At 42.6% G+C, this 24,657-nt stretch overlaps 1 protein-coding gene across 1 annotated transcript in view; it reads right to left on the reverse strand.

Moving 5' to 3' along the window:
• Positions 1-24,657, reverse strand: part of ZZEF1 (zinc finger ZZ-type and EF-hand domain containing 1) — a 78,894-nt gene that overhangs the window by 36,802 nt on the left and 17,435 nt on the right. The window contains exons 7-24 of the mRNA XM_070932096.1: positions 24,141-24,257; positions 23,862-24,040; positions 22,427-22,525; positions 21,226-21,317; positions 20,386-20,534; positions 18,998-19,109; positions 16,468-16,683; positions 14,769-14,869; positions 14,107-14,276; positions 12,320-12,450; positions 11,928-11,998; positions 10,598-10,712; positions 3,256-3,415; positions 2,954-3,075; positions 2,735-2,857; positions 1,606-1,772; positions 535-616; positions 205-406 (exon numbers count right to left, since the gene is read on the reverse strand). Of these exons, the coding sequence (XP_070788197.1) occupies positions 205-406; positions 535-616; positions 1,606-1,772; positions 2,735-2,857; positions 2,954-3,075; positions 3,256-3,415; positions 10,598-10,712; positions 11,928-11,998; positions 12,320-12,450; positions 14,107-14,276; positions 14,769-14,869; positions 16,468-16,683; positions 18,998-19,109; positions 20,386-20,534; positions 21,226-21,317; positions 22,427-22,525; positions 23,862-24,040; positions 24,141-24,257 (2,408 nt within the window). The remainder of the gene's footprint in view (positions 1-204; positions 407-534; positions 617-1,605; positions 1,773-2,734; positions 2,858-2,953; positions 3,076-3,255; positions 3,416-10,597; positions 10,713-11,927; positions 11,999-12,319; positions 12,451-14,106; positions 14,277-14,768; positions 14,870-16,467; positions 16,684-18,997; positions 19,110-20,385; positions 20,535-21,225; positions 21,318-22,426; positions 22,526-23,861; positions 24,041-24,140; positions 24,258-24,657) is intronic.

Below are 24,657 nucleotides of genomic sequence, written 5' to 3' on the forward strand. Positions count from 1 at the left end.
CTGATGTTGAGTATTTGTTTTAAAGCACATTACTTAGCTTTTCTTCCACTGTCTCCTAAATGTATAGGCATTTTAAAAATAAACCTTGAAAATAAAAATTGCAAGTCAGCAATAATTTTCAGCTGTCTCATATCTCATCCCTCTCCCATCTATAAAACCATCAAGAATGTGAAAATGAAGAAATTTAAACTATTAATGACTCACCCTGTGAAGATTTTAACACCATACTCTGTGAGGCGAGGCGCCCCATTAACTTGGCCACAAGAAGATGCAAATCCAGGACCCAAGAAATGTCAACATCAGGCAATCCATAGGCCGTGACAGAGAACTTGTAGCCCCACTCATTATTACTGCTATCAGAGTGAAAGAGAAACTGCAACCGAGGACCAGTTTTGAAGGTCACTTTCTACAGAACAATAAAACAACCAGATTTTTGTAGGTGTTAACAGGTCAGAAGAACAAGTTAAGATCAGATATCAGGGATAGGAACGACATCAATATGAATTTCTTGCTTAGAATCTGGAGATTACTCACCTTGGGCCACTTATCTGTGCCAACTTTGGTATCGTAGCGAGTTTTGGCGCCTTTGGCATCAGTAAATTCCAGATAATCATACCTACAATTTTTTTGAACAGATTAAAAGAACAGGTTTTAAATGGGCTAATTTTGGCACCCCTGTGATTAATCTGGAAAAAAAGGCATGCAACTGAGCCACGAGACAATGTCTTTATTATAGATATTGGCCACCAATGCTGCTGAAGAGAAGAAGACCCATTATGATGCTGAAAGAAAACAGAAAGTTGACATGGAGAAGGGAGTTACATAGCGGGCAGAAGGCTCCACTAGCAGGATAGCAGAAAGCCTACTCTCCCCAAGAATGTTGCTGAAAAGTTGCCAAGTAAGTTCTGGGTTTTGTTTTTTACAAATTAGGAAGTGATCGGAGATGTTTCGTCATGTTTTATTCCTGGTCTGAGCTCAGGCCTCTTTTATTTGACCATTGCCTTGTAGTCCCAAAGATGCTTTTCAAAAGCAACTGGACTTTGTTTTTTTTTTCCTTGAAAACATTTCGCTTCTTGGAGGAAAAGAGAAACGTTTTCAAGGAAAAAACCAAGAAAGCCCAATTGCCTTTTGAAAAATCACCTTTGGGACAACCATGACTTAGACGATTGAGAACCTCTATAGACATTGCCTGGTAGCAGCTCTTCCTCCTGTTCTTCAAGGCCATTGCCTCTGCCCTCTACAAGCACCCTAGTCAATATCCCACAGTTTTTAACTAGATTAAATTGAAGATGTCACTTACTATTACAGGTAAGTTACCATTTGGATGCAATAAACTGCAATCCCTACAAGAAACTGACTACCACAATATATGGGAGAAGTTATAACGTGTGAGGCAAATGTTATTGTTCAAAACCGTCCATTTGTCTTCTTACATTTGGTTCTAGATTTAAAATTTCTGACTCTTGATGAAGCAGAGTCCTAGAACTGGTCTTACCTAAACAATCTAAGAACCATCTCTTTTTTCCAGTAGCTTCAAGAATGCAGCTAATAAGGCCAAAAGGAAATGACAATCAAAAAATGTTAATACAGGATTGATCAACTTGCCTCCTCTCTGTTTCACATCTTTCGTCAAATTCAACTTCGAAGGAAGTTGCTCCTGGGCACAGGAAGACAGTAACATCATGGCAGTTGTTATCATAGTTATGGGGAGATTCTGTTGTCCATGTTCGTAGTACCACTGGCTGCTCCTGCTGCCAGCTTTCTATACCCATCTGACACAAATAAAACCACAAAGGAGGAGCAGGTATTAGTTAACTCTCTGAAGCTTTCTCTAGAAAACAATTGTGACTACTTATGCAATGGGCACACGGAAAATTAATCCAGACCCTCACTTTAGATCCTGATTTGTCTGATAGTTATGGGCCTGATCACTCAGGGATCTGTTTCTCTAATTTAAAAGCTGTATCTGACTTTCAAAATTGGATTTTCCTAAGCTGATTAACAACACATTTTCATATGTCAGAGCCTAGAAATCTGTAATTCAAGTGAAGCCTCTGTGATGTTTTACAGATTTTGACACATGCTTTAAGCAGGACAGAGAAATATCAGCCACAAGTACCATAGTTGTAAAAATAGAGCAGTAGAGCTAAGACTCATTTAATGACTGAATAAAAACAGAGTTCTCAGTGCTACTCCAGCTACAATAGACACTTATTTTTTGGATACTTATCTTTTCATTCAGAGTTTGGTAAAATTTACAAAGTGCTCACTCTTCCTATTTTTTCCCATTATAATATTAGCATGAGGTAGGTTGAACTGGAAAAAAAACCTGATGGGCCCCAGGAGATTCTATGATTCAGAATAAACTAGAAACTGGGTCTGTCACTCCTTATTTAACATATGAGTGACTACTTCACACTTCGTCCCAGAATCTCAGGTTATGTCTCTGAACTCCCAGGAATGTACTCCATATATTATCCTGGTCTTAATATCTTTTAACAGCCTATCAGCATTTTACAACAGATCCTGGAATGGAACAGGTAACCAAAAAGCTGAGATACCAGAAGAATGTGTTCCAAATGAAGATAAGAATTTCCTAAGTACCCAGATGCCTGCAATCTACTTAAGAGCTTCACTATGACTTCTTATCCACAGTGTTAGTATTACAGTCCCAGTATTTAATCAAAAAATGAAATATTGTTAAACATTTGTAATTTTTTTTCTGTCAGGTTACCTTATTTGGACAATTTTCAGACTCTGCAGACAGATCATTCAATAATTTTGTCAATGTGCCAACATCCTGCAGGAGGCTCCCATGGGGGATGTCTAAAATGCAGAAATCCTGCAGAAAGATCATCTAGGGAATAGACAACGCATCTGATGTTAACACTTACAAAAAGAGGCACCAAACTAAAAAAAGGCAACTGCTATAGGAACTCATTCAGCTACTCACCATCTGACGGACTACCATGGCAAAAACAGAGTTGCTTAATTTTTCCACAGTGGTTTTCACACCGTATTGAGATAGGAGAGACTCTAAAATCATCTTAATATTTGATAGGAACTGTTGCACATCTAGACAAAAAAAAAGAGCACAAGGCAACAGTTAAAGGAAATATCAGCAACAAGATTCTGTCACTGGGTGCCCACTAACTATATTGGATTACATCTCTTTTCATTTTCAAACAGACTGACACATACATCGTAAAATTGTTGGTGAGTACTTATGATTATTACCTCAGATACATTACTCACATTTTGTAAGGATTTCTTTGGCAAGACGTTTAGATGCTGCATCACTGCCTTTAAGTTGCAAGTAACACCAAGACAGGAGGCTACCCTGTACTGACCAGAATAAGGATGAGAGAACAGGGCCAGTATCTTGCAAGACAATGTCCTTCATCAACATTTCACACTGGGGAAAAATCAGTTAAGTTCAAAGCTGTTAGAAATCAAAACTAAAAATGAAGCAACTAGAATAAAATACACACCCTTTTCTTGGCCTAAGCGGGATCACATTTTCTACTTGGGGACCAGAAGAGGTATGGAACCAATGAGCAGATAGATACTTTTCAGATACTTTCCCCTGCTTCCTGGGGTTTTAGAGAATTTAAGAAACACAACCAGTGCTTTAATATTGCCTGCCTTTTAATCCTTGCCTCAAAATTAGCACCTCTCAGATAGATTTGGGGAAGGGTTCCAGGGTTTTTAAGGGATATAATTTCAATCCCTTAAGGTCCCCCACAAGAAATCTGTATCCAAAAATTTCAGTCCCATTTTCTCAAAAAGTATGCCAGGTGCAAATTAAGTCTTAGGGGATATTAACTGTGAGCTGCCACTCCTGAATTAGAACTAACTAACTAACTGGAGGAATGGGTATTCAACATCACATTTTCCCCCATTTATTATTTTTCACTGCATTAACATAACAGAAACTGTACTTTCTACTATAGTGAGGGTCCAGCAGTCATTACAGGGTTAACCTGGAGTTCCGGTGATGACTGAGTCTGCAATTTGTGAAGCTCCTCCCACATCCACTGGCTTCCCAGATCTCAGACTCAGTCGTTCTGGTTAGACCTATTTTGGCTGAGCTGGGAAATTATTCTTTAATTTAGATAATAATTCCTTTTGGTAGTTAGTTTCTTTACTTCTTTGCAGGATTGCAGAGCTCCCAGGGACCTGGTTGAGCTCTGCTTTCTCCAGCGAGACAGGCTCACACCCATTCCGCTGAGGACCGCTTTTACTGCGGTGGGTCTGCAGGCTGGCAGACCCAATTTGGCGTCCCTGGGGTGTTGCTCCATACGCTTGCTGGCTGTGGCTTACTTTGAACTCAGCAGGCCTGGAGAATCAGCGGTCCGGGTGAGGCTTCTCCAGAGGTCTTTGCAGGCAGCACTGGAACTTGGTAAGCCTGTTCTGGCTCGCTTCGGAGGTTTTTTGGGCGTTTTCCCCCCCCCACCTTTAAAGGAGCCTTGCCTTGTGGAGTTTTAGTAGTTTTTTGTGGCGGTGGCCATTTTGGTTTTCCTTGTGGCAGCGGTCATTTTGTTTCCCTTGTGGCGGTGGCCATTTTGTTTTCCTTTGTGGTGGCGGCCATTTTGTTTTCCTTTGTGGGAGCGGCCATTTTGGTCTATACTCCACTGAGTGCCGGCACAGGAATTTAACCTCTTTCCAGCCGCTTCAAGCCAAGCCTTTCTATGGCTTCCAAGCCTCCCTCTCGCCCTTCTAAGAGACCAGCTCCATCTCAGCCCTCAATTTCCTCATCTACCCGTTCGGATTCGGGACATTCTAAAAGGAGCAAGGTTTCTGCTTCCAAAGCCCAGCCTGCTCAGAAAGGGTCTCGATCTAGCGAAAGGGTGGAGGCTCAAAGACATAAGTCCCTGGAAGGGGCAGTTGAGAAAGCGGTTCAGCAGGTCACTAGAGAGGAGTTTCTCCAGTCTCAGGCCATGGAGGCTTCTGCTGTGGAGCCCATTGCTTCTCCTGATCAGCCTGCAATGGCTTCCTGGTCTCCAGATGTGAGCACATTTCCTCCTTCTCAAGCTAAGGCTAGTGCTCTTTTTGGGGCTGTTCAGCATTCTCCTCCACCTCCCCATATTTTTCCTGTGGTTCAGGTTATAGCTTCCCCTCAGGTGGCCCCTCAGGCTCCAGTTTTAACTCCTCAACAGGAGCCAGTTCAGTCTCCTCCTGAACCTATTGCCACCCAGGGAGAGACTTCTCTTCCTCCTTCTGGGATGGTTCCTAGCCAACCTCTTGATTTAGCAGCCCTTATTCAAGCAGCTGTGCAGCGGGGCATTGCTGCAGAAATGCAACGCAGAACTGGATCTTGGGTTTCAGAACAGGCCAGGACTCATGGGGCTTCACTCGCTCAGGGTTCTGACGACCTTGAACAGGCACAAGAGCAGGATTTTTCTGGAACCTATGCCGGTCAGGGGTCTGCTGCGGGGGAGGAGTTAGATGAGCCTGGTTTATCTGATGATGAAGATCTTTCTCCTGATCAACCTTCATTCGTTGGGTTATTTAAACCTCAGGTTTTCAGATCCCTTCTCCACAAGGCTAAATTAACCACTAGCCTGGGTCTCCCTTCACAGAAGCCTGACTCTTCGGGGGTGGAAGCAGGGGCCTCCACTTCCCTATTTGAGGAACTGTTTCCTCTGGAATCGGAGGAAATCCCAGGTCCCAAGATGTTTAAGGATGTTATTACTAGACAATGGTCAGCCCCAGTTTCTGGGCCTAATCCTAGTTCGGTGGACAGACGCATTTATAATCTGGATTCTATCATCTCTTCAATTTTGCAGGTTCCAACAGTGGATCCTCCTATTGTGGCTCTATCTAATTCTTCAGTGCTCACAGGCCCTCCGTAGGAAGGTCTCCGTCCTGAAGACGAGCGTCTAGAGCACTCCCTGACTAAGGCTGACCAAGCTGCACCATAGGCCGTTCGGGCTTCTTCGGCAGCCTCTTTCTTTAACAGGGCTACCCTTATGTGGGTTAGACAACTGCAGGGTCGCTTACCTTTGTCTGATACTAGGGCTCACCAGGATATCAATAAAATTATAGTGGCTCTGGAGTATTCTGCAGATGCCACTCCTAACGCCTCCAGATTTGCAGCTAAATCCATTGGTTCCAGCATCACTTCTCGCCGCCTCCTTTGGCTTCACCAATGGCAGGCTGATACTAAGAATAAGTGGCGTTTGGCATCTTCCCCATATTCGGGGAACCTTCTCTTTGGTCGTCCTCTTGAGGCCTTGCTTATCGAATCCAAGGATAAGAGGAAGGTCCTGCCTAGCTTGTCCCGAAGGTCAGAAGGTCGTCCTTCCCATTCTTCCTTTCGGCCCTTTCGGAACCCCCCCTTGAGTTTTCCTTCCTCCAGGTCCCAGAGATTTCAATCTATCAGGCAAGACAGATCCCAGCACAGACAATCGGGTCCTGGATTCCGCGGCCAAGGTCGCAAATCTTTCAGAGGGGGGAGGGGTCGTTCTTCCTGCAGGTTTCGCTGACTCTTTGCCCAACCCTCCCATAGGAGGCCGCCTGGCGCTCTTTGCCAGCCAGTGGGAGGCATCGACCTCGGATGCCTGGGTCAGGGGGACGGTCTCCCAGGGACTATCTTTAGAATTTCTATCCACTCCGCCCCCACAAGATTCCTCCGGGTCCCTCTTTCGCGGAACAGGTCTCAACGGCTTCTACTGGAGGAGGCGGTGGCACACCTCCTTCAAATCCGGGCCATCGAACCAGTTCCAGTAGACCAAAGAGGACAGGGGTTCTACTCCCGCCTGTTCCTCGTCCAGAAGTCATCGGGGGGTTGGAGGCCATTCTCGACCTGAAGTCCCTGAACCGTCGCATAATCTACCGTTGGTTCAAAATGCAATCTCTTCAATCCATCCTAGAATCCATCAGGGAGGGAGACATCCTCACGTCTATCGATCTGACGGAGGTGTATCTTCACGTTCCCATCTGTTTGGCCCATCGCAAATTTCTTCGCTTTTGTCTGGCGTCTCGTCATTACCAGTACCGGGCTCTTCCATTTGGACTCTCCTTGGCTCCCCGAGTGTTCACCAAATTGATGGCAGCGCTAGCAGTCTTCCTTCGAGCGGTTCCCATTCGGATCGAGTTTTACCTGGACGATCTATTGATCCAGTCCGGCTCAGAGAAGTTAGCGCATCAGGACCTGCTCACCACCATTCAGGTCCTGAAAAGTCACGGTTTCTCGATCAACGAGGCCAAGAGCCACCTGGTACCGACGACTTGTATTCAACATCTGGGGGCCATAATAGATTCCATCCAGGGCAAGGTTTATCTGTCACAAGAGCGTCTGATCAGTTTGCGGTCCCTGGTGGGGCAGGTCTCTCTAGGACAGCCAGTTCCAGTGCGTCAGCTGTCGCAGCTTCTCGGGAAGATGGTGTCTTGTATAGGGATCGTCCCTTGGGCCCGTCTCCATTGCAGGGCTCTGCAGTGGTTCCTCCTACCTTTTCAATGGTCCCTCATGAGTTCTTCCGACACCCTAGTTCAGCTATCACCCAAAGTTCTTCTTTCTCTAACCTGGTGGGTGTCTCCGGCCCTATCCAAGGGACATTTTTTTCAGGGAACCTCTTCTGGTGGTCCTGACCACCGATGCCAGTCTCTTTGGCTGGGATGCACACTTGGGGAACCTCTTTGCTCAGGGCCGCTGGAGCCAGGCCGATCTATCCAACGGTATCAATTGGTTGGAGCTCAGAGCCATCCACTTAGCTCTGAGGGCATTCCAGGACCAGCTGGAGGGCTGTCACGTTCTAGTCAGGACAGACAACGTAGCAGCGAAGGCCCACGTGAATCGCTTAGGGGGAACACAGTCATAACGTCTGATGGAGGAGTCCGACCTGCTGGGCCTATGGTCAGAGAAACACCTGGAATCCATCGGAGCCACCCACATCTCTGGAGCAGCGAATGTGCGAGCAGATCTTCTCAGCAGGGCCACAGTGGACCAGGGCGAGTGGCGTCTTCAACCAGCCATCTTCTGCCAGATCTCCCGACGGTTCGGGGCTCCAGCTGACGACCTGTTCGCCTCCAGCAAGAATCATAAGACGAGCAGGTTCTTCTCGTGGTTTCCAGACCAGGGGGTAGAAGCAGTAGACGCCCTTCAGAGTCCCTGGCTACCGGGGCTTCTGTACACCTTTCCACCGTTGGCGATTCTTCCCAAGGTCATCCGGAAGCTTCTCGTCGAGGAGGCCGAGCTGATCATCATCGCCCCCCATTGACCTCGCCGTCCTTGGTTCACGGACCTGGTGGCTCTGTCGGTGGCTCCTCCTTGGCGTCTTCCTCAAGACAAGAGAGCTCTCAGTCAAGGAGACCTTCTACATCCAGACATCGAGTGGCTTCAACTAACCACATGGAGGTTGAGCGGCAAATCTTCCGCAGTTGAGGTCTCTTGACTGACATCATAACTACCCTTCAGGCATCTCATTGGGCTTCCACGAACCGCATTTACAACTCCACCTGGCTGTCCTTCTGCCGTTGGTGCTCTCGCTCTGGCCTGGTCGCTTTAGATGCCTCAGAAGAGCAGGTCCTGGGGTTCCTTCAAGTTGGGTTATCTTCAGGTTTGGCTCCTAGCACCCTGCACAGACAGGTGTCTGCCCTTGCCTCGATTTTGTCTTGTGGGTCTTCCCTGCCCCTTTCCAGACGTCCACTCATCAGGCAATTCCTCAGGGCGGCCTCTAAACTTCGCCCTCCTACTTTACACAGATACCCTACCTGGAATCTCCCCAAAGATCTTTCTGCCCTCACCCGTCCTCCCTTTGAGCCTTTGAGGCGGGTGGGTTTACGGTTTCTTTCTTATAAGATGGTTTTCCTGGTTGCCATAACCTCGGCTCGCAGGATCTCTGAATTGGCAGCTCTCTCTTCTCATTCGGACCTTTGCATCTTCCATTCGGACCGAGTGGTTCTCCGATTAGATCCTTCCTTCATCCCTAAGGTTAATTCCCCGTTCCATAGAGCTTCGGAACTCATCCTTCCCAACTTCTGTCCCTCCCCTTCTCATCATAGGGAATGGACCTGGCACACTCTGGATGTTCGTAGAGCCCTCAAGATTTACCTTAGGAGGACTTCTTCGTTCAGGCGTTCAGAGAGTCTCGTTTCTTTCCTACCTTCCTCTATGGGTCTGAGGGTTTCCTCTCCCATCCTGGGTCGGTGGCTTAGGGCCATTATTACCTCTGCTTACGAGGCTCAAGCATTGCCAGTGCCTTCCCGGATCACTGCTCATTCCACTCATAGTGCTGCCACGCCCGCAGCCTGGGCCACTCAGGCATCCCTGGAGGATATTTGCCGGGCAGCCACATGGTCTTCCCCTTCTCCATTTATTCGTCACTATAAGTTGGATGTATACGCTTCTGCGGAGGCGGCCTTTGGCCGCCGAGTTTTGCAGCAGGTGCTTCAAGGGGATTCTCTTTCAGACTGGTAGTCCCCCCCAATAGAGGTTCTGCTTTGGCATGTCCCTGTAATGACTGCTGGACCCTCGCTATAGTAGAATGGACGTTGTCTTACCTGAACGTCCCTTCTGCGTAGCAGAGGGTCCAGCAGTCATTCCCACCCCATCCTCCTCCTCCTCCTCCTCCTCCTTCTTCTTCTTCATGTTTCGTGGTGGTGGTGGTGGGGGTTCTTTCTGTTCTTTGTTGTGGTTTTCCCAGCTCAGCTATTCGGTCTGCAGAATCTCCCTCGTCAGAAATCTGGGAAGCCAGTGGATGTGGGAGGAGCTTCACAAATTGCAGACTCAGTCATCACCGGAACTACAAGTTAACCCTGTAATGACTGCTGGACCCTCTGCTACGCAAAAGGGACGTTCAGGTAAGACAACGTCCATTTTAAGTCTAAGTGTGACATCAAGAATAATTAAGCAGGGTAGACAATCTTTTGGCAGTCAACAGCCAAACCTGACGAGATGAAGGGATCGAGGATCATAAAGTGGGTGAGATAACATCATATAAGTAGTCTGGAAATGGCTATTTGGTTTTTTTTTTAAATAAAAATCTATGAAGCAGCATTGAATCATTAAGTTTAACTTGATGTCCAATCAGAAATCAAAATGAAAGCAGTTTTCTGGCTATCTACCATTTCAACTTGGTCATAGTTCTTTCAAATATGTGTAATTATAATTAAATATAATTTTAAATGAAACCAAATCAGTTTTCTGCTGGTTCTTTCTCCTATTTTGGGAAGGGCAATGCTTAATGCAGATCTCAAATGTCAAACGTGAAACTTCACCCAGAAAAATTAGGCATCCTTACTTCACCATTACTTCACAATCTACAATAGATGGTTTAATTTAAAAATAGTGTAAAATAATGCTACTATATCAAGCAGAGCTTATTACTAAACACATACAAAGTTTCTGTTCAGCTTTAGTTTTATGACTAACAAAAACCCAGTTCTATTGGTAATTAAATGTGCCAGTAATTTTCTGCAAATTCAATCTATATTGTCACCTCAAGAGTATTTATTGGAAAAAAAACCCTGATACACCTGTTCTGCAACTATTGGAACATATTGTCAGAAGTAGCTTTCACAGACTTCCCAGAAATAATGTGTATATATAAATTATCACTTCTATATAGAAAATAACATTTTTAAAAACTACAACCTCTTTTGACATCACCATCAGGAGGGTCTTCATCACTGTTAGCACCTGAGTAACATCAACATCTGCAGAAGTTCCTTTATCTGGTAACAGCAGAAGTCCACCTGGATCCTGATCACTGACAAAGAACATTTCCATAATAATATATTGTTAATTACCTAATACTCTAGAACAGGGGTGCCAAACTTGATTTCATTGAGGGCTGCATAAAGGTTGTGTTTGCCCTCAGGAGCTGAGGGGAGGGGCACGTGACCAGGGTGGGTGTGACCAGCTCGATGTCATTCGAGGGGGAGGGGAGGCTGTGGTGGCCCGAGCGCTCTGCCAGAGAAAACAGGCTTCCAAGCTCCATTTTCTCCTGCCACGGCCTCCTGCAACCCTCTGCCAGTGAAAACGGAGCTTGAGAGGGCTGTATGCTGTGGCAGTCGAAAACAGAGCTCTGGAGCCTGTTTTTGTTGGCAGAAGCACCACGAGCCGGTCCTTCGTTGTTTCCAGGGCGGCCCCATGGACCAGATCTAAGTACCCTGCAGGATGGATTCGGCCCCCAGGCCTTTAGTTTGACACCCCTGCTCTAGAACATCCATTTTTAAACAATTGGAATTGGCAACTGGTTAATCTTTAGATCAGTGTTCCCCAACCATGGCCACTTCCAGGCATATGTATTTCAACGGCAAGAATTCTTATCAATGGTCATGCTGGCTGTGGAATTCTGGGGGTTGAAGTGCACACACCTGGAAATTGCCACCGTTGAGAAAAACTGCTCCAGATAATGCAGAATTCAATGTCAGCCATTACAGCCAGTATGAGCAATAAAAATGGGTGCTAGGACCTATCATTCAACCAATTTGGTCTAGTGGTTATCACACTAAACTAGAAAATAAGAGAATGTGAGTTCAAGTCTCGCCTTAGCCATGAAAGCCAGCTGAGTGACCTTGGGCTAGTCATTCTCTCTCAACCCAACCTACCTCATAGGTTTGTTGTTGTAGGGACAATAGGAGTAGGAAAGTATGCTGAATATATTTGCCACCTTGAGTCATTTGTAAAAATAATAAAGGTGGGATAGAAACAAACAAAAAATAAAACAAACATATGAATGGCTGCAGGTTCTAAAATAGAGTCATGTGTTTTTCAATCCTTATGGCCACAGTTTATCTTTTTAAGTACCGTAATTCATATGAAGTTCCTATATAAACCTTTTTTTTTTTTTTTGTTTCCTGAACTAGCAATCTCATTCTGATATCTGCAGGTTCATACCACAAAATGCCAATTTGAAAATGTTAAAAAAAAATGCCAATGAGATAATTCAGTCAAGAAATGCAAAGATTAGCTTGCTTACCTAAAATAAGCACAAAGTGACTTGAAAGTAAGTTGCACAGATGGCTTGTGTTTCTGCTCTGTAATATTATTCTGTAGAATAGAAAAGGCTTTTTAAAAAATAAATCTCTCAAACATACACTTTTGGCAACAGAAAAAATAAGCCTCAGAGGATTGTTGGGTAGATGCAAAATGGCAGTGATGGAATCTACTTAACTAGATAGTGTTATTTACAATGAACATGTACAAGATAAAAGAGTTAATAAAAATTACAACCAATAAAAATATGTTGCTGGTAGGAAGGTTGAGGTAGATTGGACAGAAGATGCATGTATCTAAAGAATTTAATCTTAAAAAGTAGTTTTATGTAACAGATACAACAAAAGCTACATTTCACTGATCCATACAACATACCAGCATTGCAAAGAGCTGCTCCCGCCTGATATGTCTATGGGGGAAAAAGATGGCTGCTCCATTGAGTAATGTGTTAGTCACTTCCTGCTTCAAAGTCTTCAGCGGTGTGGACTCACTGTCACTGTTAACAACTGTGTGTTAAAAAAGATAAAAATATGCTGACCTAATAAACCATTTTGAATTCTAATTCTTTTTCCTGCTGTTTCTATTCTAACTTCTATTGTAATCTAATCTCATATAGATACTCCTCAGCTTACGACCATCATTGAGCCCAAACTTTCTGTCGCTAATCGAAATAGTTGCTCAGTGAGTTTTGCCTCACTTTAAAACCTTTCTTGCCACGGTTGTTAAGCGAATCACTGAAGTTGTTAAGTTAGTAACATACAGTAGATAAGTGAATCTGGATTTCCCCATGGACTTTTGCTTGTCAGAAGATTGCAAAAGGGGATAGCGTGATCCTGGGATATTACAACCGTCATAAATATGAGCCAGATGCCAAATGTTTGAATTTTGATCACGTGACCATGGGGACGCTACAAGGGTCATGAGTGTGAAAAACGGTCATAAATCACTTTTTTCAGTGCCGTTGTAACTTCGAACAGTTACTAAACAAACTGTTGTAAATCAAGGACTATCTGTATTTCCTCTTTTCTTTAAGACCCATCAAGATGATACCAATTAAGGGTATCTTTGTTTTGGGAGGATAAATTACAGTCCACAATTTGTATGCAACAATTTCAGCAGCTGTACCAATTTGTGATATCTGCAAAAGGCTGGAAGACGCTATGACAACTCCCACCCCAGAAGAAATCAGCTACTATGAAGTGGCTGAGGATTCAACCTGGATGAAATGAGGGTTGGGCTCCAGCAAATAGGAGATTAAATTGAAATTCAAATAAAGATTAACAGATATTCTTATGAACAAAGTCCTGCTTTTTTAAAATTCTGTCAGTTAAGAAGGAACTGACCACAATAAAAAGCTAAAAGGGAGACTATAAATGGGTGAACTTCAGGTACAGTTACCGTATTTTTCAGAGTATAAGACACATGTTTTTCCCCCTAAGAGGGTGAAAATTTGGGTGCGTCTTATACACCGAATGTAGCCCCACCCACCTCTCGGCCCTCACCTTTTGGCCTCTGCCTCCCAGCAATTTACCTCCTTGCAGCAAACAGCCCATTTCAGCTTCAACATAGCCTGATTAGCACAAGCAGTTCATTGTCGGTTGGATCGGCTTCCCAACCCTCAGCTGTTTCAGGCTGCAGGGACTGCCATTGCCTATTGCTGCGTGGGCCTCCACTGTTTGCTGCAAGGAGGCAAATTGCTGGGAGGCAGATTTTTTTTCCCCCTCTTGTGCTAATCAGGCTGTGATGAAAATGAAAATGAAACTAAAGCAGGCTGTTTGCTGCAAGGAGGAAAATTGCTGGGAGGCAGAGGCAGATTTTTTTTTTCTTGTTTCCCTCCCCAAAAAAGGTAGGTGCGTCATATAGTCTGGAGCGTCTTTTACTCCAAAAAATACAGTAGTTTTCCTCCTTCCCTAAACAGAAAGTAAACTCAACTCCAAGTGCCAGTCACCTTGGGATCTGAGATTAGGTATCGGTCATGGAATCAAAGATCAGTATGAAATCCTTGTTCCCAGGAATTTCATAGCAAGTGCATTCCCTTTCCCACAACTCCTCAAAGAATTGCCAGCCAACCTGCTCTATAAATGCCTCATATTATAATATTAAAGGAAGAAGTTGCAACTACATTGAATCCATGGATTGCAATGAAACATGAGAAGAATTACCTTCACACAAATGTTTATAAAGTTCCTCTGCTGCTTCCGTACTGTCAAGTGTTGTTTTCTGAGCAGCTTTCTCAGTCTTTGCAGCCTTGGGATCGGATGTAAGCATTGAGAAACAACTCTGAAGAAGCTGTAAGAGCACGGCCTGGGCATCAATGCATTCTTCTCTTGGGCTACAAGGAGAAGCCACAAAACAATTGTCATGAAATGATGGTTAAGACAGTAATTCAGTGTTTAAAAAGCTTTCCCTAAACATAACCAAGCCTAGAACCTTATGTTGTGTAACTTCCTATATGCTAATCAGCAGAAAGTCTTTAGAAAACTTGTTTGTGGGAGTTAATAAATGCCCTGTGTAACACAGAGTTCTGGAAAATCCAATACTTGCTTTAGATTTTTATTTTTCTCAACTGTACATTGATTTCCTTTTAACAACAGCATTGTGCCTGCTGATAATTGCAAATGTGGTTTATCATTTATTATAACATACCAATTTCACGTCTTCCAATCTGATTTGTTACACCCAACAGGACACTGTGATTCTACTCACGTATTTGACAATAGACCAAAGCTGAAGGTTTTGTTCACTATTAATAACCACCATAATGATAATCCAACATTCAACTAACTGCACTGATTTTTGTTTAGTATAATTGAAAGGGACTTACTTTTGGTGAAGTTTACTATAAAAATTCCAGAAAAGCTTTAAATCCAGGCCTGTGAAGTCCAGATATGATTTATACCGTTGACCACTTTCCTTCTTCTGAACCTAAAAAAGGAATTACTAAATAATAAAATGGAAAAGAATTTGATATGAAATAGATTTTGCTGGGACAGAAAGCGCAGCTTTTAAATAGAATTAGCGGGAACTGATTTTGCATCATGTACTTGGTGACCTGCTATTTGCTGAAATGGAATCCAATCCCTGAAAGCTAATTGCATAATACATCCGAAAGTCTGAAATGGGTCATATAATTATGCACGTGTCATTATCTAAGCTATACCATCTAGTTATTGAGTACTTTTGAAGTATATTCAAATGTTAGGATAATTGAATCTAGATGTCATTAGGAGCTGCATTATCATTCTAGATCATCTCTTTCTAACCAGACACCACTGCCACACCCAACTATGATGGGAGAAACTCAGAGATTTAAATGCAACTGGCCAAATAAAAATGCCTCAAATTGCAAATCTGCATTTTGAAGAGAGTGCAATCTCACTCTGGTTAATAGGAATAGCATTTAGACTTACCGTATTTTTCCATGTATAAGACACACTTCCCCCCCAAAAGTGGGTGGAAATGTCTGTGAATCTTATACAGTGAATGTTGGCGAAGCCCCACCCACCCGCCAGCCCCTACCCTTCGGTCTCTGCCTCCCAGCAATTTACCTCCTTGCAGCAAATAGCCTGGTCAGCTTCAGCACAGCCTGATTTAATACAAGCAGCTGATTGACGGTTGGATCGGCCTCCCGGAATAGCGCCTATCAGCTGTTCCAGGCTGCAGGGATCGCCACTGCCCGTCGCCCATCGCTGCTACAACCTATCGCCGCCTCCGCACCCCCTGCTTTCAGCCTCCGCGTGTTCAGTTTTTTGCCCATTCCAGGCAGCGGGGATGGCAGCGATCCCCACTGCCTGGAACAGGCCAAAAACAGGGCGCATGGAGGCCAAAAATGGGGCACACGGAGGCAGCGATAGGCGGTGGCAGCGATGGGCAGCAGCGGGCGGTGGCAATCCCCATAGCCTGGAACAGCTAAAAGTATTCCGGTATTCCGGCAGGCCAATGCAACTGCCAATCAGCTGCTTGTGCTAAATCAGGCTGTGCTAAAGCTGACCAGGCTGTTTGCTGTAAAGAGGTAAATTGCTGGGAGCCAGAGGCAGATTTTCCCCCCTTGTTTTCCTTTCCAAAAGCTAGGTGCGTCTTATACTTTGGAGCGTCTTATAGTCCAAAAAATATGGTATACACCGCTTCAGTGCTTTACAGCCCTCTCTAAGCGGTTTACAGTTAGCATATTGCCCCCAACAATCTGGGTCCTCATTTTACCAACCTCAGAAGAATGGAAGGCTGAGTCAACCTTGAGCCTGGTGAGATTTGAACTACCAAATTGCAGGCAGCTGGCAAGCAGCAACAGTAGTCTGCAGCACTGCATTCTGACCACTGCGCCACCACAAAGCTCCTTTGATAATTCTTTGATAATTCCTCTGCATATCTGAATTCCATAGAGAACAGGTTTTATTGAAAATTTGCATCATTTTATATTGTCATTCTTACAAGATCCTTTGTTTTTATGAGCTTATTAAAAATTGTTGTCAATGTGTCTTTACAAAACACTCTACAGAAGTTACAATGAACAGAATGTCACATACCAAGTCTTGTGCAAGTTGTTGAATGAAGGACAGAGTTTTTAGAAGAAGAGTCATCCCACAAACGGTATCACCATTTAGTCTGTCACATTCCCTACAGATTTTGTTTCTACTAGGTTCTTCAGATGCTGACCGGATATAACCAAAGATACTTAAGCCTTGTACTCCGAGCCGTTCAGCTTTCTCTTGCCTGGTGCATAAGAACTTTATCATCAAGTACTAGAAAAAAACAGAAAACAATCATGAATCTAAACAATTTTCATTGGGGGAAAAAAAGGCTATATCATTTCACACTAAGATTTACAAACACAATTAGCTGTGCTGTTTAATACATTTTCAGTTGTTTTAACATCAACATGTGAGTTCTGAATCCATAAAATGAAAATATTTGATTCAGGTCATTACAGAATAGCTTCTTTCCTGTTGGGGGTACTGCCTTTAACACAATGCCTGTTGCAGCGTTTAGCACGCATCTAACGTAGTGTGTGACTTTTTACATTAGATCAGGAATGTGCAATTACTATTAGATCAAGGCACTTAATGCAAAAGAAGGCAAGAACCCATTTTAGGGAGGGCAATCATTAGGGCTTTAAGTATGTTAAAATTTTGCAATAATTAAGGTATACATTTTGCTCCTTAAATTGCTATCCAAAACCCTGAAAAAACAACAAAAAAGGCTGAACTATGGGACCATCCCACGATGTATGTGAGGCAAGGACAAATATAACAGAAGCTAATAGGACATTTGTGGCCCCAGTCCAGTGGTGGGTTTCAAAAATTTTTACTACTGGTTCTGTTGGTGTGGCTTGGAGGGCATGGCAGGGGAAGGATACTGTAAAATTTCCATTCCCACCCCACTCCAGGGGAAGGATACTGCAAAATCCCCATTTCCTCCCAATCACTGGGACTTGGGAGGCAGAGAATAGATGGGGGCGGGGCCAGTCAGAATTTTTACTTCCAGTTCTCCAAACTACTCAAAATTTCCACTACCGGTTCTCCAGAACTGGTCAGAACCTTCTGAAACCCACCTCTGCCCCAGACTACACCTCTGCTTTAAAGCTATACTTTGTTATGAACAAATATATTTAGATTTAGTCTTTTAACAGCAACAATACAACAGTCCCTAATATAAACAGTTCAAATTGCACAGAATAACAGTCACCAAATTGGGATAAAAATTAAAAAGCAACCACAGAATGGTATTGCTGTTTGCAATGCTGCCTTTAGCTCAATGTGACTGAGATATCTAACAGCAAATTAATGTACCTACCATTAAACCTGATATATAATTCATGTATTTATTAGATTAGTACCTTATCTTTATTAAGGTGTAGAAAATGCTTCTGCCTCTTAGTTTTCCCATGACAACTTAGTGAAGTGGGTTGGGTAGAGAGAAAGTGGTCCAAAGCTATCCTGCCAGCTTTTACATCTATGAAAGGACTACAACCCAGTCTTCCAGTTTCTACTTTCTATTTCAGCACAACTGAAGACTCAATCTCAGTGCAGTCCTTCCTAGCAATGCCTAACAACAAAGTTGAGATATAGACCACATTCATTTAATATGGATAGACAAAGCTAGCCAGGATTTTGGCGTAACTAGGAACAAGGAATGAACTGAAGCAATGACCCAAATGGCTCCTTCTGACAATGGATGTAGCTAACGACAGACACATATCCTGTGGTTTGTTTATTAAATCATCTGAATCAGAAAGCCAAGATCACACCTGGTGCAGGATCTTTTTTTTTTTTTTATTTGATTTATATGCCGCCCTTCTCCAGAGACTCAGGGCGGCTTACAATGCGTTAAGCAATAGCCTTCATACTTTTGTATATTTTATACAAAGTCAGCTTATTGTCCCCACAATCTGGGTCCTCATTTTACCTACCTTAGAAAGGATGGAAGGCTGAGTCGACCTTGAGCCTGGTGAGATTTGAACTTGCAGTAATTGCAGGCAGCTGATGTTAATAACAGTGCTTTAGTCTGCTGCGCCACCAGGGCTCCTAGAATTCTTCCTGGAATGTGCCTGGCAATCTCTGTGCTCTCCCCTTCCCTCAAGGTAGGACCAAACATTAATACTCTCTATCTACAGCACAGTATATCATACCAGACGTCAGTCTTTCCTGATATAAAGTAGGATTAAGTTTCCTGCTGTAGGACAGGTAACATTGGAGATATTTAATAATATGCAAACCAGTATGTTTTTCTGTTTGCTTGACCTCCAGGACCTTTGGTTTGGCTAATAAGTCCAAGAAGTTATATGCAACTCATTGAACCATCACTTAACCCATAAGGTAATAGATTACTCTTTTATGTCTGGTTATGTGATAGAATGAGAGACAATATGATACAGTGTACTTTCCTTAATTGTAAGAAAGCACCGGGTGACTTCTTTGGGCCAGTTACTCACTCTCAGCCCAGTTCCTGTTGTGGAGATAAAAATGAAGGAATATCCCCACACAAGTTATCTTGAGCTTTCAGAGAAAAGATGTCATGTATATATCCAGAGACAAAGAGACGGTCTGTCTGTTTTACCTTAGATATTCTACACTGCTGCATTTTGACTTCTACTTCATCCCATTCCTCTTCCATTTCAAACCATCCAACAGGATCTTCCTCTCCAAGTTCATCACATACAGTGCTACTTCTGAAAAACAGGCAGTATTAGAAGAAAATAATACTTTATAACAACTTACCTCCAGAGGGCTACAATAAAGCGTTCCCAGTACTGAACATCTTTTTCTGGGGAAGATTCAAAGGAATGGAAAGACTGGCTGAATAATCAAAAAGCATCACTGTGCTAATGACAGCAAGGCATGCCCAACCTCCTGCTCAGTGCGTAAATCCAAACTAAATCATCTACAACTAATTTCTATTTTGTCTTAACACATTCTGTGAAAGCCCACCAGTTCTCTGTGTAATGGGTTCCACTGTCACACTGCTTTTACTGTTAGCAACAATTTTCTAATATTCAGTTGCAGTAATAACTAAAATCCATTCTTCCATATCCAGCATTTTGGGATTATTCAAACAGGTTCTGTCCCAAAGGTGCTTTTTCAAGAGGCAACTGGACTTTCTGTTTTTTTTCGTTGAAGACGTTTCACTTTTCATCCAAGAAGTTTCTTCAGCTCTGACTGGATGGTGAATGAGAGCTGAAGAAGCTTCTTGGATGAGAAGCGAAACATCTTCAAAGAAAAAAGCCCAGAAAGTCCAGTTGCCTCTTGAAAAAGCACCTTTGGGACAACCATGACCTGGATGACTGAGAATCTCCACAGACTCAAACAGGTCCTGATCCTTTCACATTATAAGGTTCTCGACTTACATCTGTCTGTTTAGTGACCAAAGTTACAAGAGCACTGAAAAAAGTGACTTACAACTGGTCCTTGAATTTATGATGACTGCAGCATCCCCACAATCACATGATTAAAATTTGGCCACTTAGCAACCAGCACATATTTATCATGGTTGCAGCATTCTGGGTTCATGTGATCACTATTTGCAGATTTCTCAGCCAGTTTCCAACAAATGATGACAATGGGGGAAGCCAGATTCACCAAGTGAAGCCTTGTGATTCATTTAACAATTACAGTGATTCACTTAGCAATCATGACAAAAAAAAAGTCATAAAAATCAGGCATAACTTGCCTAACAATCACCTTGTTTAAGCAATGGAAATTCTGGTTCAAATTGTGGTTGTAAACAGACGTTTTCAGGGAAACATCCCAAGTCAAAGAGTCGGCATAGAAAGCCCCAGAGTCCGTTGTTGGTCTTTTCAGTTAAAAAGAGCAAGTGAGCAGTGATAGGCAAGGCTTTTGTCTACTGAGCTCCTGGGGAGTTGCTGTCAATGAAAGAAACTTATAGGCTAACTTAGTAAAAGGCAGCTTAACATGTGTTAATGAAGCACATTTATTTTAATGCTTTACCTTGTTTTTAGGAAGTGTCGGAAATCCTCTAATTTCCATTTGTCATAGCTCTCAAATCTTTTGAAATGCTCATCTGCATGAAATTTATCTGAAGAGGAATTGTAAGCAAATACCAGTCCGCATCGGGCTCCAATTGCTCCTCTCCGCACCTGTGAGGTAAAAAAAAGGATGCTTAGTGTTGCACAAACCAAAAAGAGAAAAATTAAATGACTCTTCTGAGATTAGCTCATATAAATTCCATATAACCTTATTCTATGTAAATAATACTCTTCTCAACTTTCAAATTGATTTGATGCATTATCTAACTCATTCATATAAGTAGAGGATACAGATATTCACTGCTTGTTAATTTCATCCTCCTCCTTCTCATGATTTTAGCCACTGTCTATCCACTGCAGGATGAAGGCCTCTTCTGCATGCTTTCAATTATTCGGTCCTGAGCTTTCTTTTGTCAATTGGGCCCACAATACTTGCTGATATCGTCAATTGTTTTAGGTCTCTTTTGTGGATGCTTTTTATTAAGAGCGCTTCTATGACTGCCTTGGTCCACCTGCCATCAGTTCTTCTTGCTATGTGACCAGCCCATTTCCATCTCAATTCTTAAACAAATTATTATTATTATGGGTTCCTTACTTCAAAAAACCTAATTCCTATTGTTAATATTTTATTGTTTGAAATATATGTTATACAAACTTGTTTTCCCCATTTTTTAACAATCAGGCTAAACTTTAAAGTTTACAAGAAGCTAAGTGAGCAAAACTTTATCTTACTGATAAAGACCATGCAATTAAAAGCAAAACGAAGAGATTCACAAAGAATATTTAAGAAGCACATTCAGACCTTTATTCTGATTTGTGTGACCTGGAAGGCTGATTCTGTCCCAGTTGAGAGAATGATGCTGGCCTGTCTTTTTCCGGTCTCTGTCAGGAAGCCTTTGGATAAAGCGGAATATGCAACAACTTATCTGGAATGTTCAGAACAAACTTTTCCACCTTGATACATGTTTGCTTGAAACTGTGCAATTGGTGTGCACATTAATTAAAACTTAATTGTGTCTAAGAATTAAGTTCGCAATTTGAGTGTGCTCTTGGAACTTGCTTTACTCCTGATGACTGGCTAGGGTATAAAATGCAAAGATGATCCTCACTTAATGACCACTCATTCAGTGACTATTCAAACTTACAACAGCACCAAACAAATGATACTTATGATCAGTCCTCAAAGTTCTGGGTAGACGTATGTTATGTGATCAATATCTCGGTGCTCGGTGACTGATTCACATTTACAACATCACAAGTGTCTCATGGTCATGTGATCACCGTTTGTGACCTTGATTGCTTGCTTCCAACAAGCAAAATTAATGGGGGAAACCAGTAGGAGGTTGCAAATGGCAGCTATGTGATGTTGCAGGAATTGCCTAACAGCAGCAACGGTAAGTTGTGTCACTAAGCAGCATGGTCATGTGCAGTTGTGCTTTATGAGTGTGTCACTTAGTGATGGAAATTCCGGTCCCAATTGCTGAGCAGCATGGTCATGTGCAGTTGTGCTTTATGAGTGTGTCACTTAGTGATGGAAATTTCAGTCCCAATTGCTGTTGTTGACTGAGGACTACTTGTATTTCAAGCCACTGTTACACATGCCCAGTTCTAATGCAATATGCTGAATATGGAATTGGCTCTGAAGAACATCTAAAAGCTTTTGGTTGTTCATAACATGTCTGAGAAAATGCTTTAAAAATGCCTATTATTTGGCATATTGCTTTTGTTTCCAGCCTCAATTCAAATTGCCAGCTTTTACCACCATAATACTGAATAGTTTATGATAAATGAAAACCACTTTCTACCGTGATGATGGCTGTCTTGTGGAAATGTCACACATTTGTATTGTTGTTTGATATCATTGCTCTTTTCTGTTTATTGGGCTTTTAATTTTCTGAATCACTGTTTTATTGTACGGCACTTTGATATCTCTGTCTGAGGCAGAAGAGCAAGATGGATATGTTTTTACTGAGTTGAAAATGAGAATCAAAGGAGGACCTTACCATCTCCTGTCCATGGTTCCACGAGCATATTTTCAGGTCCTGATTTGTCTTCCTTCCCTTTGACATCACAAGCTTGCAGAGTTAGCTGCAGGGCTGTTCCTAGAAAAAGCAGAGAAGCTTTAGAAGAGATAAAGGGTGCCCAATTGAGTCAAACTCTTTCAGCTCCAGTTCACAAGGATGACTCCAGGTCCAACATTTACAAGCAGAAGTATGTGACTGAAAGAAAAACTTAAAATTTATTCTGCCCAATATATTTTCAACAGTACAAATGCTGCATTATACTGAAGATTCAAGAAACACTTATACAGGTAGTCCTTGATTTATGCCCATAACTGAGTGCAAAATTTCCATTGCTCAGCAAGATAGTTGTTAAGTGAATTTTGCACCATTTTGCAACCTTTCTTGCCACAGTTAAGTGAATGACTGAAATTGTTAAATTAATAACACAGTTGCTAAGTGAATCTGGTTTCCCCATTGACTTGGCTTGTCAGAAGGTTGCAAAAGGTAATCACGTGACATTGGCACACTGCAACCGTCCTAAGTACATGTCAGTTGCCAAACAGCCAAATTTTGATTACATGACCATAAGAATAGTGCAACGATCGTAAACGTGAAAAATGGCCATAAGTCAATTTTTTTCAGTGCCATTTAACTGCAAACGGTCACTAAAATGAACTGAGTACACGTGTGTTCTTCTAGTAAACTGTTAAACTGAGTGAAACAAAGGGAGGTAAATAACTGGGGTTATTTTCCCACAACAGATGCTGTGGGAAATAGTCAACTTCAGGGAAAAATGGGGAGGAGAATCAGGTACGGATTTGCATGCAAAAGACTGAATTAAATTCTACTACTATAATAAAATTATTTGGCCACTGCTCAGAAACATCCTGATCGCTTGACTCCATGAAAGTCAGCGTATCACAGAGCTTAAGATGTTCAACTGGGATCAGAATCATTTGGGGGCTTGAGAAAAGAGTGGAAAAGGGGTTAGAGCTTCTGAGAGGCAACCCTCTTTTGTTCTCATCCTTAAACCTCCCAACACGAGGGGGGGGGCACACAAAATAATGCTCATGATATGTAGCACAAAAATGGCTTTCATGGTTGTAGGAAATGGGAGTATTAAAGATGGGAATAGAAATGACTCGACTTTCAGAGGCCTCCCACATTCATTCCCACCTTTAATTTGCTCCCAAATATTGCACCACACAGTATAAAGTGGGCCATCTTGACACTGGATATCATCAGTATAATCTCAGAGATGTGTGGGATGCTGGAAAACCTCAGGTGGCCTGTAGGCTGCCTCCCTGTGATGTGGCTTAAGGAAGGCTAGCAGAGAAACAAAACAAACTCCTGGTGGCAACAATAGGTTATCTGCTAAAGTTTGGCACAGAGTGGACTAAACATCCCCAAGCCCAAAGTTTCCAGCGATGGTTACCATATTTGTAGAGCAGGTTTTGCCTGACTGTAGCCATGGAAGTAATGAGAGAAGCAGCCTTATAAGTAGTTTCCAAGTGGCCAGCAATTGTGCAAAGTGAATTCAACACTTTGGTCAGGCTCCCTCTGGCCAGAGAAAAAGCTAGCAGCGTAAGTTCTACTTCTGGAGAGGCACAATAACTGGAATGAAAAAAGAAAGTTTAAATTTAAAAAAACTTGCAGTTTATTCTACCTTGCCACCATCCTCCCCTTTTATATTCTAGCTTAACTCTTATCATACCTGGTAATTCCCAGGAGAAAATTGTCCACTTCTTCCAAAACATTGGAAGATAAGAAACTTGAAATGTCTGTGGAGCCTGGAGACAGAGACAGAGGTGGCATATGCTGCAATGCCTTCCTAGAGGGGAAGGGAAAGAAGGCCATCAGTAATTCCCTCAAGCCCATCACAAAAAGACAGCCACAATGGGTAATATTTGCCAAGAATCTGGCAACAAAGGAACAAGGGACTTAATTACATTTGCCTTTACTTTGTGTTTTAGCAAACTCTGCTTGTTTTTAGCCATTCAGATTCCTGAAAGCAGATTGTTAATGAATACTCAGACACTTGCCCTATAAGAGGCTCAATCATGAGAGCTTATTCTACAGAGAATTCAAGGAAATTAATTTCTATGAGAAACAAAAACATCCCATCTTGCAATCAAATTGGTTTAATCCATGTCATCCAGTCCTGTGATGTACTTCTTAGTATTTTCCTGAAGGTGCATTTAAAAATTGGCTGATCATCAACATAGTTATCT

This window comes from Pituophis catenifer, unplaced genomic scaffold (genome assembly GCF_029215685.1).
Source record: "Pituophis catenifer annectens isolate HBS135680 unplaced genomic scaffold, rPitCat1.0.hap2 SCAF_1, whole genome shotgun sequence".
Lineage (NCBI taxonomy): Eukaryota > Metazoa > Chordata > Lepidosauria > Squamata > Colubridae > Pituophis > Pituophis catenifer.